This window comes from Mesoplodon densirostris, chromosome X, assembly GCF_025265405.1.
Source record: "Mesoplodon densirostris isolate mMesDen1 chromosome X, mMesDen1 primary haplotype, whole genome shotgun sequence".
Lineage (NCBI taxonomy): Eukaryota > Metazoa > Chordata > Mammalia > Artiodactyla > Ziphiidae > Mesoplodon > Mesoplodon densirostris.
In genome coordinates, this window is record NC_082681.1 from 23,023,437 (window position 1) to 23,043,398 (window position 19,962).

At 41.3% G+C, this 19,962-nt stretch overlaps 1 protein-coding gene across 17 annotated transcripts in view; it reads left to right on the plus strand.

Moving 5' to 3' along the window:
* The window catches only part of ENOX2 (ecto-NOX disulfide-thiol exchanger 2), a 284,304-nt gene that overhangs the window by 150,656 nt on the left and 113,686 nt on the right, over window positions 1-19,962 (plus strand). The window contains exon 1 of one of the 17 annotated variants that reach the window (XM_060087034.1): window positions 3,242-3,343. The exons of the other annotated variants lie outside the window; for them this stretch is intronic. Coding sequence (XP_059943017.1) covers window positions 3,337-3,343 — 7 coding nt within the window. The 5' untranslated portion in view covers window positions 3,242-3,336. Of the gene's footprint in view, window positions 1-3,241; window positions 3,344-19,962 lie in introns of those variants that run through there. 17 annotated transcript variants of the gene reach the window in all.

Here is a 19,962-nt window from a genome sequence, read left to right on the forward strand (position 1 = left end):
GTAGTCTCTTATGATGCTTTGTGTTTCTGCAGTGTCCATTGTAACTTCTTTTTCATTTCTAATTCTATTGATTTGAGTCCTCTTCCTCTTTTCCTTTTTCTTTTTTTTTTTTTTGCGGTACGCGGGCCTCTCACTGTTGTGGCCTCTCCCGTTGCGGAGCACAGGCTCCAGACGCGCAGGCTCAGTGGCCGTGGCTCACGGGCCCAGCCGCTCCGCGGCATATGGGATCTTCCTGGACCGGGGCACGAACCCGTGTCCCCTGAATTGGCAGGCGGACTCTCAACCACTGCGCCACCAGGGAAGCCCCTCTTCCTCTTTTTCTTGATGAGTCTGGCTAAAAGCTTATCAATTTTGCTTATCTTCTCAAAGATCCAGCTTTTAGTTTTATTGATCTTTGCTATTGTTTTCTTTGTCTGATCTGATTTTTATGATTTCTTTCCTTCTACTAACTTTGGGTTTTGTTTGTTCTTCTTTCTCTAGTTCCTTTTGCTGTAAGGTTAGATTGTTTATTTGATTTTTCTTGTTTCTTGAGGTAGGATTCTATTGGTATAGACTTCCCACTTAGAACTGCTTTTGCTGCATCCCATAGGTTTTGGATCATTGCGTTTTTGTTTTTATTTGTCTCTAGGTAATTTTTGATTTCCTGTTTGATTTCTTCAATGATCTCTTGGGTATTTAGTAATGTATTCTTTAGCCTCCATGTGTTTGTGTTTTTTATGTTTTTTCCCCGTAATTTATTTCTAATCTCATAGCTTTATGGTTGGAAAAGATGCTTGATATGATTTCAATTTTCTTAAATTTACCAGGTCTTGATTTGTGACCCAAGATGTGGTCTATCCTGGAGAATGTTCTGTGTGCACTTGAGACAAAAGTGTAACCTGCTGCTTTTAGATGGAATGTCCTATAAATATCAATTAAATCTGTCTGGTCTTTTGTGTCATTTAAAGCTTGTGTTTCCTTATTAATTTTCTGTCTGGATGATCTGTCGATTGGTGTAAATGAGGTATTAAAATCCCCCACTATTATTGTGTTACTGTTAATTTCCTCTTTTATAGCTGTTAGCATTTGCCTTATATATTGAGGTGCTCCTATGTTGGGTGCATGTATATTTATAATTGTTATATCTTCTTCTTGGATTGATCCCTTGATTATTATGTAGTGTCCTTCCTTGTCTCTTGTAACATTCTTTATTCTAAAGTCTATTTTATCTGATATGAGTATTGCTACTCCAGCTTTCTTTTGATTTCAATTTGCATGGAATATCTTTTTCCATCCCCTCACTTTCAGTCTGTATGTGTCCCTAGGTCTGAAGTGGGTCTCTTGTAGACAGCATATATATGGGTGCTGTTTTTGGATCCATTCAGCCAGCCTGTGTATTTTGGTTGGAGCATTTAATCCATTAACATTTAAGGTAATTATCGATATATATGTTCCTATTACCATTTTCTTAATTGTTTTGGGTTTGTTTTTGTAGGTCCTTTTCTTTTCTTCTGTTTCCCACTTAGAGAAGTTCCTTGAGCATTTGTTGTAGAGCTGATTTGGTGTTTCTGAATTCTGCTAGCTTTTGCTTGTCTGTAAAGCTTATGATTTCTCTGTTGAATCTGAATGAGATCCTTGCCAGGTAGAGTAATCTTGGTTGTCGGTTCTTCCCTTTCATCACTTTAAATATATCGTGCCACTCCCTTCTGGCTTGTAGAGTTTATGCTGAGAAATGAGCTGTTAACCTTATGGAAGTTCCCTTTTATGGTATTTGTCATTTTTCCCTTGCTGCTTTTAATAATTTTTCTTTGTCTTTAATTTTTTGTCAGTTTGATTACTATGTGTCGCGGCATGTTTCTCCTTGGGTTTATCCTGCCTGGGACTTTCTGCACTTCCTGGACTTGGGTGGCTATTTCCTTTCCCATGTTAGGGAAGTTTTTGACTCTAATCTCTTCAAATATTTTCTCTGGTCCATTCACTCTCTCTTCGCCTTCTGGGACTCCTATAATGCTAATGTTGGTGCATTTAATGTTGTCCCAGAGGTCTCTTAGGCTGTCTTCATTTCTTTTCATTCTTGTTTTCTTTATTCTGTTCTGCAGCAGTGAATTCCACCATTCTGTCTCCCAGGTCACTTACCCATTTTTCTGCCTCAGTTATTCTGCTATTGATTCCTTCTAGTGTAGTTTTCATTTCAGTTATATTGTTCATCTCTGTTTGTTTCTTCTTTAGTTCTTCTAGGTATTTGTTCTTTAATTCTCGGTCTTTGTTAAACATTTCTTGCATCTTCTCAATATTTTCCTCCATTCTTTTTCTGAAGTCCTGGATCATCTTCACTATCATTATCTGAATTCTTTTTCTGGAAGGTTGCCTATCTCCACTTCATTTAGTTGGTTTTCTGGGGTTTTATCTTGTTCCTTCATCTGTTACATAGTCCTCTGCCTTTTCATTTTGTCTGTCTTACTGTGAATGTGGTTTTTGTTCCACAGGCTGCAGGATTGTAGTTCTTCTTGCTTCTGCTGTCTGCCCTCTTATGGATGAGTCTATCTAAGAGGCTTGTGCATGCTTCCTGATGGGAGGCAGTGGTGGTGGGTGGAGCTGGGTGTTGGTCTGGTGGGCAGAGCTCAGTAAAACTTTAGTCCATTTGTCTGCTCATGGGTGGGGCTGAGTTCCCTTCCTGTTGGTTGTTTGGCCTGAGGCAACCCAGCCACTGGAGCCTATAGGCCCTTTGGTTGGGCTAATGGCAGCCCTCGGGAGGGCTCACGCCAAGGAGTACTTCCTAGAACTTCTGCTGCTAGTGTCCTTGTCCCCATGGTGAGCCACAGCCACCACCTGCCTCTGCAGGAGTCCCTCCATCTCTAGCAGGTAGGTCTGGTTCAGTCTCCCATAGGGTCACTGCTCCTTCCCCCTGAGTCCTGATGCACACACTACTTTGTGTGTGCCCTCCAAAGTGGAATCTCTGTTTCCCCCACACCTGTTGAAGTCCTGCAATCAAATCCTGCTAGCCTTCAAAGTCTGATTCTCTGGGAATTCCTTCTCCCATTGCGCGTCCCCCAGGTTGGGAAGCCTGATGTGGGGCTCAGACCCTTTGCTCCAGTGGGTTGACTTCTGTGGTATAATTGTTCTCCAGTTTGTGAGTCACCCACCCAGTGGTTATGGGATTTGATTTTATTGTGATTGCACCCCTCCTTCCATCTCATTGCACCTTCTCCTTTGTCTTTGGATATGGAGTATATTTTTTGGTGAGTTCCAGTGCCTTCCTGTTGATGATTGTTCAGCAGTTAGTTGTGATTCCGGTGCTCTCACAAGAGGGAATGAGTGCACATCCTTCTACTCCGCCATCTTGAACCAATCTTCTCCATGACAGGTTATTTTTTTACTTCCTATCTAGCTTTGTTGCAGAAAAGGTGAATGTGTAGGAACTAAACAGAATGGGTCCTGGAAATATTTTGTGTAAATTATATGGATCTTCCCCCCAAAGTCAGTATTCCTTATTACATGACCTTGTTCTTTCACCTGTACAACTTGGACAAAATGCATTCTGTATGACTGCAGGGGTGAAGAGCATGAGTTTGTGAGGGAGCAAGCATGTGTATGAATGAGCACAGGCATGCTAAAGCTGGCAAGATTAAGGGAGCAGGGACAAGACAGGTGTTAAGGATAGATGAATGTTGCTACATACCTCCAGGGAATTTGCCATTTTCATTCCAAACAAATCTTGAAGACAAAGAAAATGGAAGAGTGGGTAAATAAGATTTGTGCCTCTAAAGGTGAAGATTCGTTTACCACAGTGCAGGGTACATTATGCAAATATATTTGGAAGTAATGCCTTTTGCATGAATAAATATGCTTTGTGCTTCCACAGTTTTCATCTTTTTCAGAGGATAACCATTGCCAATTGCTTTGCCTAGCTAATAAGTTAGAAATTTTATGCTACGGGCTGTTTTCTCAGGTCTGAAGTCAATTTGCTGATTGATGTTCTTGGTTTTCCCCCATAGGCCTCCACCCTCAGCTCCCCGTCCAGAAAATGGGAGCAATAGGCCAAATTATATTCATTGAACACAGTTTTAAGCATGAGATCCACTCAGTCTGGTGAAAGTATTAATGAGCTTGCCAATAGTCAAGTTACAAACCCAAAATTCCAGAAATGTAAAACACAAGTATACACTAATACAGTTCTCCTTCAGAAGCTACACAGGACAAGGAGCTTCAAAGAGGAAGTCAAGGTTGAACAGTGTTCGAGAGTCCCTAAGTGTGGGAGATGACTTTGCCACAAATTGCATCCAAAGAAAGTACACTATCCACGGACAGTATTCTGAGGCAAAGTACAACATCCATGGACAGCATTCCTAGGGAAGGTAGAACATGCATAGACAGCATTCCCAAGAAAGATACCATATCCATAAACACCATTCCCAGGAAAAGTACAGCATCTTCAGATAGTAATTTGAAGCAAAGTGCACATCCCTATTGAAAAGTGTGGCATTCTAGCTAATAAGGGATCCAAGTCCTCATCTCTTTGTAGAAATGTCAACTACCCCAACTGTCTGATATGGGCGGCATTGGAGAAAGAATGAGAATGAAAGTTGTTCCTGAATTTATGTTTTCTGTTGTGATCCTGTGAGAGGTAAATAAGTCAATGAGAAAGCAGAGGTTTGAAGCTATCAGATTGGATTTAGAAATGTTTGAAAATCAACAGTTTATCCTCATGGATTTTTTTATTTCCTTGGTAACTTACAGATGTTACAAACTTTTGAGAATGAAAATTGTATCATGGAGCCTGATACAAACATGACCCCATGTGCTTTGCACTCAGAGACACATGGAATTCTAGAACCGTAGAACCATAAACGATCTTAGAGATATAGCTTCATTTTTTTTTTTTTTGCAGTATGCGGGCCTCTTACTGTTGCGGCCTCTCCCGTTGCGGAGCACAGGCTCCGGACATGCAGGCCCAGCGGCCATGGCTCACAGGCCCAGCCGCTCCGCGGCATGTGGGATCCTCCCAGACCGGGGCACGAACCCGTGTCCCCTGCATCAGCAGGCAGACTCTTAACCACTGCGCCACCAGGGAAGCCCTAGCTTCATTTTTTAGATAAGGAAACTGCCTAAAGAGTAGACCTGCTGTTTAGATGTTTATATAACAATTTCAGTGACAACAATCGCAATAATAACAACAGTAGAAGTAATAATAGCTAATATTTTTTGAGTTCCTACTATGCCAGGCACTATTCTAAGACCTTTACATGGATTACTAATTTATTCCTCATAACAACCCTCTGACATCATTTATTATCATAAGCTCCATTTTATAGACAAAGAAAGTGAGACACAGAGAGGTTTAATGACATTGTTCCTCTAATGCCTCTAAAGATTTCCTTATTATAGGGGCTTGGATGATAATATTACCAAACTAGATTGTCAGGCAAAAATCAAGTGGTTGTTCTGATGTAATACATTCTGCTGAATTCTGGATTGCCCTATGTTTCAGTGAAAATATAATTTTCAAGGAAAATCTGTTCCGGTCTATATTTTATGTGGTCTGTTCCTTAACTCCTATTCCAATTATAATAGAGTTTCTTAACTTCCTTGACTTCTGGAAGCTTACTTAAGATATAAGACCAGTGAAGGGTTGACAAGACGTGCTTTGAGTACATAGATTTTGTTGTAGTTTTCAATAATGAACAAATAAGTAACAATGCTGAAAGCCATCACAGTTAGTGTATACTTGTGTTTTAAAGGTACCCAGTTGACATATTAGACTTATATTTCAGAAAGTCAGTATAATCCATGCATTTTTGTCAAGCCAGAGACTGAAAGTCTTTTCTCTGAGATGCATGTGTTCAACTGGTAGAGGTTGGGAAGAGATTTACAGTTCAGCTTTTATAAAAGACTAGTGCCATTAACGTCAATCTCCATAGCAGTTTCAAAGGAGAGGCAGAGAAGAACAGGTAGATGGCCAGGGGAAAGATAGACAGATAATTGGACAGAGGCAGGATGGGCAGATAAGGAAGGGCAGACCGAGACAGAGGGAAACACAGATAGATAAAGGGGTAGAGATCAACAGACAAATATAGAACAATGGAAGCATATCAAGAGAGATAGACAGATAGACACAGAGAGGCAGACAGGAGGAGAGGCAGACAAACTGGAAGACAAGATAGGGAACCAGAAAAAGAAAGAGGACCAAAGATAGCAGTGAGGAACAGGGAGAGAGAGATGGAGACAGACTGCAGCAAATGGAAAAGACAGAATAAGGGAGAGAGTCTAAAAGAAAGAGAGAGAGAGAAAGGGGTACAGAGAAAAAGAGAGACTCAGAAACAGAGAGAGATAAAGAACTAGAGGAAGCCAGAAAGTGAGACCAAAACTGAGGGGGGAAGAGAGTCACAAAGAAAAAAGAGAGAATGAAATGGACACAGAGAGAGAAAGGAAGAGAGTCACTCTCATTGAAGAAAGAGAGAGCCTAAGATTCTGACACAATACTGGGGCAGATGAGTTGTAGAGAGAAGGGGAAGTAGAGCTAGAGACAGGAAGACAGAGAGAAGCAGAGAGAACATACAGAGTGAAGGAGAAGGAGCAATGGACAGAGAGAGGAGAGGGAGGTGCACACAGAGCCAGAGTCAGACCAACATAGAGAGTAAAAGACACTACAAGAAACAGAAAAACAAAAAAGCAGACAGAAAGGTAGTGAGAGAGAGAAACAAATAGAGAGACAGAGAAACAGTCGGTCAGACAGAGTTATGTTGGAGAAGCAGGGGAGAGAGATAGTGAGCAAGAGATGGGGAGTTAAATGGAGAGACGGAATGAGAGAAAGACTCAGAGGCTGACAGGCAGCAAGATAGAAAGATGGAGAGAAACAAGCAAGGAGAGAGAAACAGAAAGAGACCAAAAGAAACTGGTGCAGAGGGATGGAGAGGCAGATCCAGAAAGAGAAAAACAGTCAGGAGAGCTAGAAAGAACATGCCAGAGACAGAGATACAGAGAGACTGATTGAGAGACATACTGGGACACACACACACTCAGGGAGACAGAGACAGAGGTAAAGGCCAACACAGAGAGAGAGATACAGAGGGACAGAGACATACCAGAAGAGACAAGGAAAGAGAGAGCGATCAACCAACTGACAGAGAGACAAACTGACAGAGATCAGAAAGACACAGAGCCAGATGAAAAGTGGAGAGAGAGAGAGAAAGTGAGCCAACTAAATGCACAGACAGAGAGACAGTTAGACAGACTGAGAGATGGCTGGGGGGAGAGAAAAATAGTGAGAAAGGAGTCAGTGACAGATATGGGGACTGACAGCTAAGACAGAGCTCCAGAGAGGAACTGAAAAAGAGAGAGAAGGGGGAGAAAGGGAGAGGAAACAGAGAGGGAGGGGGAGGGAGGGGGAGGAAGAACAAAGAAATAGAGACATGACAGAGACACACTGATATGAAAAGACCAATAGAAAAGTAGTCAGAAACGAGCAATTGGACAGAAAGACTCAATCTGTCAGAAGGAAACAGAGGGAAATAAAAAGAGAGAAAAAGAGATGGATGTTAACTAGACTTATTGCAGTGATTGTTTCACAATATATACAAATATCGAATCATTATGTCGTATGCCTGAAACAAATTTAATGTCATATGTCAATTATTTCTCAATTGTAAAAGTATGAAAATCAAAAGAGAGAGAGAGAGAAAGAAACAGAAAAACAGACTGGGAGGAAAGATTTGCAAAATTTGCAAACCAGATATCTGGTAAGGGTGTAGCATGCAAAACATATAAAGAATTCTTACAACTCAACAACAAAAAGACAACTCAATCAAAAAATGGGTTAAGTACTTGAACAGGCATTTCTCCAAAGAAGATATACAAATGGCCACTAAGCATGTGAAAGGAAACTCAACATCATTAGTCATTAGGGAAATGCAAATCCAAGCTACAAGACACCACTTCTCATCCACTAGGGTGGCTAGAATCTAAAAAACAGAAAATATCAACTGTTTTTGAAGATATGGGAAATTGGGACCCTCCTAGTCCCAATTGCTGATAAGGATGTAAAATGGTTCTGCTGCTGTGGAAGTTTGGCAGTTCCTCAAAAATCTAAACATAGAATTACCATTGATCTAATATTATAATTTTACTCTTAAGTACATACCCAAGTATATATCCTAAGTATATACTCCTAGTATATATATCCAAGAGAATTGAAAATAGGTACTCAAATAAATATATGTGATGCATGTTCATAACAGCAATATTCACAATAATCAACAGGTAGAAACAGCCCAAATGTCCATCAGTACATGAATGGATAAATAAATTGTGATATATCGCTACAATGGAATATTATTCAGCCATAAAAAAGAAATAAAATAGGACTTCCAGCGTCCAGTTCTGCATCTAAGGAGCTTGGAATTCGACACTCAGTCCTAACAACAAATTAGATGTTTATAGCAGTTTTATTCATAGTTGCCATAACTGGGAAGCAACCACAATGTCCTGCATTAGGTGAACGGATAAATAAACTGTGGTACATCCATACAGTGGAATATTATTCAGCACCAAAAAGAAATGAGCTATCAAGCCATGAAAAGACATGGAGGAATCTTACATGCATATTACTAAGTGAAAGAAGCAAATCAGAAAAGGCTACATACTGAATGATGCCAACTGTATGACATTCTGGAAAAGGCAATACTATGGGGATAGTAAAAAAGATCAGTGATTGCCAGGGGTTGGGAGGGAGAGATGAATAGGCAGAGCACAGAGATTTTTAGGGCAGTGAAAATACTCTGTATGATACCATAATGTTGGAAACATGTCATTCTACATTTCTCCAAACCTATAGAATGTACAACACCAAGAGTGAACCCTAATGTAGACTGTGGACTTTGGATGATTATGATGTGTCAATGTAGGGTCATCAATTGTATCAAATTTTACCACTCTGGTTATACAATTCTGATGGGGAATGTTGATAATGGGGGAGGCTATATGTGTATGAGGGCAGGGACTATATGGGAAGCCTCTGTATCTTCCTATCATTTTTGCTGTGAACCTTAAACTTCTCTAAAAAAATTAAGTTTCAGGGGCCTCCCTGGTGGCGCAGTGGTTGAGAGTCCGCCTGCCGATGCAGGGGATACGGGTTCGTGCCCCGATCTGGGAGGATCCCATGTGCCGCGGAGCGGCTGGGCCCGTGAGCCATGGCCGCTGGGCCTGCGCGTCCGGAGCCTGTGCTCCGCAACGGGAGAGGCCACGACAGTGAGAGGCCCGCATACCGCAAAAAGAAGAAAAAAAAAAAATTAAGTTTCAATAAAAGAAAAGGGAAAAAAGAAGGGGAAAAAAGAAATGAAATACTGATACATGCTACAATGTGGATGAACCTCGAAAACATTATGCTAAATGTAAAAAGCCAGACTCACAATTTCACAGAATATATGATTCCATTTACATGTAATATCCAGAATAAGAAATCTATAGAGACAGAAAGCAGATTGGTGGTTGTCAGAGGCTAGGGAGGGGGAAATGGGGAGTGATTGCTTAATGAGTACTGGCTCTCCTTTTGGGGTGATGCAGATATTTGGGGACTAGATAGAGGTGGTGGTTGTACAGCATTATGAATGTGTTAAATGCTACTGAGCTGTTTACTTTAAAATGGTTAATTTTTATGTTATGTGAATCTCACCTCAATAAAAAGAGGGAGAGAAAGAGACATAGAGAGAAGAAAAAAATGAGACTAAGAAAGAGAGAAGTAGGGGCTTCCCTGGTGGCACAGTGGTTGAGAGTCCGCCTGCTGATGCAGGGGATACGGGTTTGTGCCCCGGTCTGGGAAGATCCCACGTGCTGCGGAGTGGCTGGGCCCGTGAACCATGGCCTCTGAGCCTGCGTGTCCAGAGCCTGTGCTCCACAACGGGAGAGGCCACAACAGTGAGAGGCCTGCATACCGCAAAAAAAAAAAAAAAAAAAAAAAAAGAGAGAGAAGTAGACAAGGAGAAAGACAGACACAGACAATGATAGACAAGGTGACAGAAAGAGAGATGGAAGATAGCCTGAGAGAGAATCAGGCAGACAGACAGACTGCTAGAGGGAAAGGTAAACACAGACAGTCAGATAACAGATAGATACACAGACAGGAAGGCAGGCAGAGAGAGGGAGATGGACAGATGGAATGAGATAATGACAGAAACAGAGGAGCACAAATAGAGTCTAAAGACAGGGAGATAAAGAGTACAGCTAGACACAGGAGAGGAGAATGCAGACAGAGGATTAATGTGGGGAGATACACAACATAGGACACAGGAAGAGGGAAACAGTCACAGAGAGAAGGAGAGAGATAAAAGAAAACTAATAGAGACAGAGAGAAAGAATAGACCAAGAGACAGACCATAAGACAGAAAGGCAGACTATTGGGAAGGGAGAGAGAGTAACAGAAAAGCAGAGGTAGAGAAGAGACTGACAGAGGCAGACAGGCAGAGAGACAGACAGAGGGAGACTGACAGAGACAGTTTGTGATAGACCAAAAGACAAGAAATACAGAAGCTGAGAGAGAAACAGCAAGACAGAGAGACCTATGGAGAGAGAAACAGCAGCAAAAAGAGGCAGAGAGTCAGATATGGAGGGAGGACAGTCAGCTTGACAAAGACACAGACAGAAGTTCAAACTGATATAAATACATGCACACGATCAAAGAAACAACAGAAGCAGACTAATGGAGAGACAGGCTGACAGATTGCGTAGATAGCCAGAGCACAGACAGACAGACAGGTATAGATAGAAACTGACAAAGAGAGAAGCGAAAAGAGACACATACAGAGATAGAATGGCAAAGAATTGACAGAGACAGAGAAACAGAGACAAAGAAGCAAATGAACAGAAAGAAAGAGGCACAGAGTGTCAGAGAGACTGACAAAGGGACAGGAAGGCAGCCATACAGCACCACAGTCACACCAAAAGACAGACAGACAGACTGAGAACCAGACATGAGTGATGAAACAGAGACATATTCAAACAAAGAGAGAAAAAGAATAGAAAGAGATGGTCAGGGGTCATTGGTAAGAGACAGACTGAGACAGAATAGAAGGCAGGCAGGCAAAACCAGAAATAGACCAATCAAGAGGCAAAATGAGATGCAGACAGACACAGGGAGGGAGGGATGAGAGAGCGAGAGAAGAGAGAGAGGTTGAGAAAGAATGCAGGATGGAGACCAACAGTCAGAGCTGCAGGCCAACAAAGACATATCAACAGACAGAACCTGAGAGAGAGAGATATACAGAGACAGGAAGCAAGAAAGTAGACAGACAGAGCATCAACACAGACAAGGATAGACAGGAGGAGAGAAAGAGACATGGACAGACTGGGAGACTAACAGAGAAACAGGGAGACAGAGACAGAACCAAAAAACAGAAAAACAGACATCTGACATAGAGACAGACAGACAAAAATATGGGCAGAAAAGCAAATTGCAGAATACACAGAGGCACCCTTTCATGCCTCACCCCAACTCTCCCCACCATCACCACCACATATGCCCTTCATTGTTTAGCCTTACATAGAGGACAACGGGGAGGAATTTTCACAAGGTGCCTGCAACATGATAGAGATTTGTGGGAAGGTTCAAATCATGCTGGGAAGGAGATGGAGTCTGAACTTCTTTGCCTTTTGGAAATAGCCCAGGGCCCATGTGCTATTAGGTAGGAGAATACTTGTCCTGTGTCAATACTGTGAGCATTTGTTCTTTGTCAATACTGTAGGGTTTGGGTTGTTGTTAACTTTTTTTTAAGCAAACACATGAAATCTTTCAGAAGTCCATTGTTTGCAGATTTCCCATCATGCTTCCTTCCTCCCTGGAGGAAAATGTTTTGTTTCTTTGATAAAGCAAACTTACCACTTTTCTCTATTACAGTTTTCTATTGAGTGTCTTGTTTTCACAGTTTAGAATTCATATAGCTCTCAGGCAAGTTTCTCTAAGATGTTTCTATTTAATACTCAGCTGCAGCTCCAAAGAGTTTAACATTATTTTCGTTTTTTTAAATGAAAAATCTAGGGGAAACTTCTCTTCTTCCTATAAGCATTTCACCTTAAGTGTCTTCAAGGGACTTCTGGCTTTTTCTTCATTATGACTGGCATCTGATATTTGCTGCCCCCAACTGTATAAACAATGTGCAGATAAATAAGATGGGCTCCATAGGTGGCCTTTTTGTTTTTTTTTTTTTTTTTTTTGCTGTACGCGGGCCTCTCACTGCTGTGGCCTCTCCCGTTGCGGAGCACAGGCTCCGGACACACAGGCTCCGCGGCCATGGCTCGCGGGCCCAGCCGCTCCGCGGCATGTGGGATCTTCCGGGATCGGGGCACGAACCCTAGTCCCCTGCATCGGCAGGCGGACTCTCAACCACTGCGCCACCAGGGAAGCCCCATAGGTGGCCTTTTTGTTGCTACCAAATCTCAGGTGATTTTAGTCAGCCCAGTTCCTGCCCAGAAGGAGAAAGTTATGAGCTAGATGCTAAGAACCAGCTTAGCCTTCCTCCTAGAACCACTGGACATTTGTCATTTGACCTGAGGGAACTAGAGAGTGAGAGGGTGTCTGCTTGGTTTGTGCTTTGCTAAGATGGAGTACAGGGGACAGAAGTGGTCTGGTCTCCTGGAAAGTTCCCCAGCCTGCTTTGTGGAGGCCACTCACACTATAGAGAGATGAACAGGAAAGTCAGTTCTCCAGAGCATCAGGCACCTAACGTTTTCAGGAGAAAAATCACACAGCATGTGATTTAAGATCTAAGTTGGAATGCTGTCTACTGGAACTGTATCCACACTTACCTGGAATAAAAGATATCTTTTTTCTTCTCACTCTTTATGTAATTACTGGATTTTTAGAATTAGGCAGGCTGTAAGATCATGCAGTCCTTAAGTCCCACTTATAATCAAGGAAATGAAGGAAGAGTGGTCATATAGTATAGTAAATACTGTAGCCTAGTAAGTAGGGAGTTTAGGGTCAAAGACAGGCAGTGAGACAAAGAGGTTAGGCCTCAGGCTAACCTGGGCTCTGTGTATCCTGTGTTACATTCAGCAAATGTTTGACCTCTCTGTGCTTCATGAAAAATGGGGGAGACGATAGACTTATAGGGTGGTTGTGAAGAAATAAATGAGATAATGTAAGTAAGGAGTAATATGCTTCCCACAGTATCTGGCACATAATAGATGCTTAATATGTTAATTCTTATTATTAGCTCAGAAAGAAGTGGCTCAATAGAATTATGGCCTCTTGATTCCCGGTCCAGTTTCCTTTGAAAACTGGGATGTATGGAGTACCCACCAGAGTATAGTGATGTACTTAATATGGACTCTGCCTTTACAGCACCAGCAGTACCCTTTGTTGTTGTTATTCTGAATTTTCACAACTTTGGGAGAAACAAGAGCCTAATGAGCATTTTCTTCTAACTACATCACTTCACATTTGCTTCTAATCTTTGGTCATTGTGTGCAGGCCTTCTTAAATAGAGGCTACAGCCTGAGTTAGAATCTGAATTGTCCACAGGCCTCCACATGTTGAATAAATACATCTGTCCAAAGACAATGAAGATTCCAAACTCAATCAGAGCCACTTCCCCAAACTGGGGACTTGGTAGATCTGAGTAATACTCCAAGTCTGGTACACATTGCTGCAAATCTCTATTATTGGAAGACACGTAGGATGGGGAACCATTCGTCTGCTTGTTGAGCCTAATTGCAGTGTGCAAAGAGCTTGATCAGCAGAGAAGCTCTTTGAAAAGCCCTGCTTCAGGGGCACCAGGCCCACAGCTCAGAGCTGCTTTGTGTCTTAAAACAGGTCATCTCTATATAGTATCTGGAGTCACCGGAGGGGTGAAACTCCAAAGTAAATTCATGGAGATAGTGATCGATATTCTGCTGAAATCAGGGGGCACTTGGGCTCCTTTTATCTGCATGGACTATTACAAAATTGAACATAGGAATTAAATTCTGAAAATAAGTTGAAGCTCTTGGTATTAAGCCAGGAGTTGATTCCAATTTCCTTTATGTTTCAGCCTTTTTCATTTGAAAGGCCATTGCCTATATAAATAGGTTTAGGGGAATTCAGACTTTCTGCTAAGTGCTAATTGCTGTCTTAGGTGTATTGGAAAAAAAATAGAAACTTGGTAGACCTGTCTTCTGTCTACTAGGAGAGTACAATCTAAGACCACATGTAACTTACAAGGGCTTCATTTAGAATAATTGTTTAAGTTGTGATTCACAGATATTTTTCATAACTTGACTTCCCTGCCTCCCTGGCCAAGGAAAATGCCTCAAATCACCCTTCCACCCAAACTTAAAAGCTTGAGTTTGATGGTACTAGCTGCCATCATCAAACAACTTTGATCAACCCCATGGCACCAGTCTCCTTCATATTCCTGTTAATATATGAGTGGGAGATAAGCACATATAGCACTCTTGTTATATTTTCGTTGTCACCAGCCTATGTCACACTTGAATAGCCTTTTAGCTGGCCTCCTAGCCTCCAGATGTTTACCCATCTCTGGCTTGCACACAGCTGTCCCACTGTGATGAAGAGAGAAGACCCTCATAGGAGCCCTCGTTCTGGCTGTGCCAGTGCCTGCCCCTCATGGACACAACCATCCAGCTTGGTTTGGGGCTGGGGATAAGGGGCAAAATGTAATCATCTTCCCCATGCTTCCTCGAATAGACCCTAGTCTCACTTTTAAATTCCTCATCAGCTAGTTGAATTTCTTCGTGCTGGAAGACCAGCGTAATTGTTCTTTCCCTTGTGGGAGGCAGTTTTGGCGATGGGAAATCCTTCTTGGAGGGAAATGGGGATCTCAGATTCATATCAAGTTGGAGATGATGGCGGGGATGTTTAAAAGCACTGCTAATTAAGGCAGGAGTAAATCTGGCCTCTGGTAGACACCAAGCACTGGTTTGCAGCTGTTATATTACTATCCTCAGCACCTAAAACAAGGAGGACATCTTAAGTAAAACATAAGAGAAGACAAAAAGCAAGGTCCCAATATAGAGTAAGATGAGGCTCTGAGTTTATGAGAACTCTTGTACTGGCAGTGAAGCAGTTACACTTTAGTCCACTAGGGAAATAAAGCCATGTCAGACTACGGATGTGGCTCAAAGTCATGATTTTGTAATCGTTCCTGGAGTGTCCTGTCTGGATGGGAAAAATGGTGAGTACAAACAGTGTCTGCTGGCAAGCCCATTGACTCTCATTAATGGGAAGCTTAAGAGGAATGTGTAAGCTGGGAAATGCACTGGCCTTTCACCAACTGCTTGAATTGTCACAGTACCAATTTCTCTTCACACCACTGATGCCTTCTCGGAAGTGAGAACTTGTGGTCTGTTTGATTCAGGGGTTATAATTCATCATAGGCTGTGGAGAACAAATGACAGGTTCTGAAAAGGGGCTTAAAGTTGGAGCTGACCAACCGAATTTTCTTTCCTGGCAGTCTTTAGTCTTCATTGCCATCTTTTGTCTCTACTCTTTAAATCCTTACTTAAGAACCAGTTGAACTCAGGACTTTCTCTAAACTTAATTCATTTATAATAATGCAGGAGGGAGGATGAGCATTAAGCTCCATCAAATAGATGACTACCTTTGCAACAGTAGATCTTAGACTGATCAGGAAATTCACTGCATTGCTTTAGAACCTTCATTAATGGCACCTTTCAACTGGGAGGTCACCCGTGGAAGGAACTCGGTCCTTCTTCTTCCTCTGGATCTTCATACAGTAGCCACTGCAGCGTTCTGCATATAGTGGATAAGCAATAAGTGATATCACATGGACTGTTTGGTCTTTCATGTTTCTCGTCTCTCAGCAATTTAGAATCTAGATTGCAGAAAACAGAGGACCACATTTTACTATGACTTCTTCCTCCAATAGTTCAGGTGCATTCTTTAAATCAAGCCTATAGAACAGGCCAGGAGTCCCCAAATTTCTCCCCATCTGTGCTAAAGTACCAAGCTTTCTGTTTTGTTTTATTTATTTATTTGTTTGTTTGTTTATTTATTTATTTTTGGCTGCATTGGGTCTTCATTGCTGCACACGGGCTTTTCTCTAGTTGTGGAGAGCGGGGGCTACTCTTCCTTGCGGTGCGTGGGCTTCTCATTGTGGTGGCCTCTCCCACTGCAGAGCACTGGGCTCTAGGCACGCGGGCTTCAGTAGTTGTGGCTCGTGGGCTGTAGAGCGCAGGCCCAGTAGTTGTGGTGCACGGGCTTAGTTGCTCCGTGGCATGTGGGATCTTCCTGGACCAGGGCTCGAACCCATGTCCCCTGCATTGGCAGGCGGATTCTTAACCACTGCGCCACCAGGGAAGTCCCCAAGTTTTCTGTTTTCATGTAAATTTTTTCAAGGCAGGGATCATGTGAATCTAGATGTTGGATGTTATAGTTGTTTATCAATGATAGCCATTACTATTTGTGCTATACTTTACATTTTTTAAGAGCTCTGAATTAACAGAGGAAAGAAAAGGGAAGGAAGATACTGATTTAGCATAGTAGACAATATGAAGTCAAAAATACTTGGGTTCAAATCCTGGCACTGCCATATCCTAACCATGTGATGTTGGATTATTTGCTTCTCTTTGAGACTCTGTTTCCTCAGCTTTAAAACAGAAGTAATATCTCCGTTCCAACCTTGTCAGATTGTTGCAAAGATTAAATAAGGTAATACACTGGAATTCTCTAGCACAGTGATGGGCACAAAGTCGAAGTTAGTGGTCTGTAAATTATTATTATGTCTGTGCTCCACAAAGACAGAGCAAGAGAATCATCCTGTGATGCAGTAATTGAGAGGAAATCCTTTTGAAATTTATGTTTTCTAAATTTTTCTCAGTGTCTGTTTTTGAAAGCGTGATGTATATTTCAATTCCTGCCCATCATAAATGCAGCACATCATATTTTCTCACTTTATTGCATGGGCTTAATTAATAGATTGACTATTGTTAGGATTCCAAATTATTTGAAGCCTCCACATATCCAGCTGGTATCCCTATCTTTCTCCTTAAACGCTGGTGTGTGTATTATGATTTTTTTTAATGTATATGAGTGTATATGTGTGTGTTCATATACACACAGACACATAGCAACAATCTTATGAAGAATTCAAAATGCTATATTTGGACCGCCAGATTATAATGTTTAATGTTATAAAGTTGAAAACAGGTAAAGTAGAAATTTTACTGAGTCTTAGATTAGACAAAGCCTCACACAGTCATCTAATTCAACTCCTATTCCCTACCCTACCACCTCAATACAGAATCACATATGACACATTCCTGACAGGCATTCATCTAGCTTGTGTTTAAATATTCCAAATGATATTAAGATCACTGCTTTTAAAATGCAGCTAGTCCCTTCTCCATGGACCTCATGGGTTCTTGTGGGGATCCCAGGAGATGACATGTCAGCAGTAGACCATAGTGCTGGGTACCTAAAGGTTAACTATTATTATCACTTTGTAGTGGGACCATTCTAATTATTACAAATGTAGTTCTTGTATCGAACCTTAAGCTGCTATGGTCCTCTAAATATTTGAATACAGCTCAATGCTCTCAAATTTTCTCCTCACTAAGCTAAATATTCTAGTTACTTCAAAATGCACCTCATAAGAGATGGTTTCCAAACACTTCACCCCAGTCGCTTCCCTTTGGTGATATTTCAGTATTGCTCTTATTACCTGCCCATCACAGCAGAACACAGCGGCCAGAGCAGAAAACAGTGTGTCTGTTATTTCTCAGCCTCTAGAGTCCACTTAATTAGGCTTCTATTAATACAGCCTGAGTTACATCTGCTTTTCTGGAAGCTACTTCATATTGTTATCTCATATTCAATTTGGAAACTAATCCCCTAGATCTTTGTAATGTGAGTCACAGTGAAGTCATATTTCCTCCATTCTGTTCTTCTATGGCTACCCTCCATTTTTTCCTATGTTACATTCCACTTTTATAATTCTGGATTTGTCATTCCAGCCACTTTTCCTCACATAAATAAAGATAGATACAATAACAAAGCCAGGAAATAGTGACATTCACTGTCTTCTCGCTCAGAATATTCTCAGCAATTTATCAGTCCAGGTGCTGGTTTTCACCATCACCCTTAACACCACTCTGATCCTTCATGAAAGCCATAGTAAATCACGTGGTCTGATTCTTGTTTCCCAGAGCTTTCATCTTCTGCTCAGTTCTGTCCTATCTTCAGGAGAAATCACATTCTACTCTAGCTTGCCAAAACAATATAGAGTAGTGGCTGGCAGTATAGTGTATGAGAAAGAGCATGAGCTTTAATAGCAGACAGATTCGGGTTTAAATACTAACAATGCCACTTACTAGCTGTGTAGCTTTGGACAAGCTACTTAAAACATCTCTAAGCCTTAGTTTTATGTGGCTTTAAGATTTTAACAAGATAGCTTCTATACAATAGTGCCTAGAAGATACTCAATAAATGGTGGTGACAATTGTTTTTGAAACTCAGTTCTATAATCAAGTATGTTTACTCCCAAGCTTTATCTTATCTACAGTTGTAACAAGCAAGCCTGTTATAACTTCATCAAAAAATCATATACTAAAATATTGAATAGGACATGGGCAAGTAGAGAGCCCTGTATCAACTATTAGAGGCCTCCTTCCAAACTGTTGCCAATCCATTCATCACTACTCTTTGAGTACAACTCTTCAACCAGCTAGGAATACAGCTATAACTAAATTATCATCTGATCCATATTTATTCATCTTTTTTTATAAGGTAACTCTGAAGGATTTGCTGTAAAGCTGTCATTCTAGTATCCTTTTCAAAGAAAAAATAAAATCTACTTAACCAGACATGTTCTCATACTGGAGTCTCTGGTCACCACTTACTTTCTTAAGTGCTTATACATCATCTGTTTAATAAACCATTCTTTTACAATGATAGTCAACAAGCTCAGCAAGCTGTCATTTAAAAAAATTTGTTTCCCCTCCCTTTGAGAAAGAAAGGGGAGAAAAGCATAAGAAAGATGGTCCATGTGGTCATAAGGGTAGCTTCTCAAGCTTTCTTTTACTTCAAAGGCGACACTGCAGTACACCCTGGACCAAGGAAAATTATATATGATTATGTGAAAACACTTAACTTGGCATAGGTTTCTGGGGGGAGGAGGCAGTGGTTAGAGCTATCTGGAATCAAGAGGCTAATTTTCTTTATCAGAAACAAAGCTAGTTTGACTCTCTTGAGTTCCTCATGTTTAAATATTACATTGTTCTCTGTCTCTCCTTCTCTATCCCCCTTTAATTAGCGTATCCATCTGTTTTCCTGGTACTAAGGGGAGGCTCATTGGTTGGTAATTACAGCTATGTCCCTGGGCTCCTACTTTGCAAATGTGCTTCACATTCATGACCTTCCAGGCTCAGGTAACAGTTGCTCTTTTCTGGGGTTCTATTGCTTATCTTTGTTGGCACCTGTTATTTCCTCCTACTTCACTCAAGCCAGGAATTTACTTCCCTAGAGTTTCTCAGACTACTCCTCAGTGAATCTGACCCTTTGCTTAGATGTCTCTGACCCCTTATTAGAAAGTAATTATAACCCAGGGCCTCCAGGACAAAATTAGGTTCCAAAATTCCCATCTATCAGAAAGTATATGAGGGATGGCAACTGTGCCCAGCATACCATACCTTTAAGAAATGCTCATTAGAAAAAATGAGAAGAGTCCAGAGTGTCAAATGGATGAGTAAATGGAGGTAAGGATGAGCAGTTTGCAAGCTTGAACACTTCTGCCAGCAGTTGGCTGAGTGCCCTTGCACTGATTCCTCTGGCTCCTTCTCCTTAGTCAGAAGGCATATATATTCCTCTCAGGGCAATCTTCTCAAACCAACCATGAAGCTCCTGCAGGATCTGATCTTAACTTTCCTATTCAGTACCATCTCCTACTCTGTCCCCACTACCATGGTCATCATGGTTTTTAAATCAAAATTTGAATAAAAAATTAAAACAAGTGTTTGGACCAAAAACGCTTTTTAATT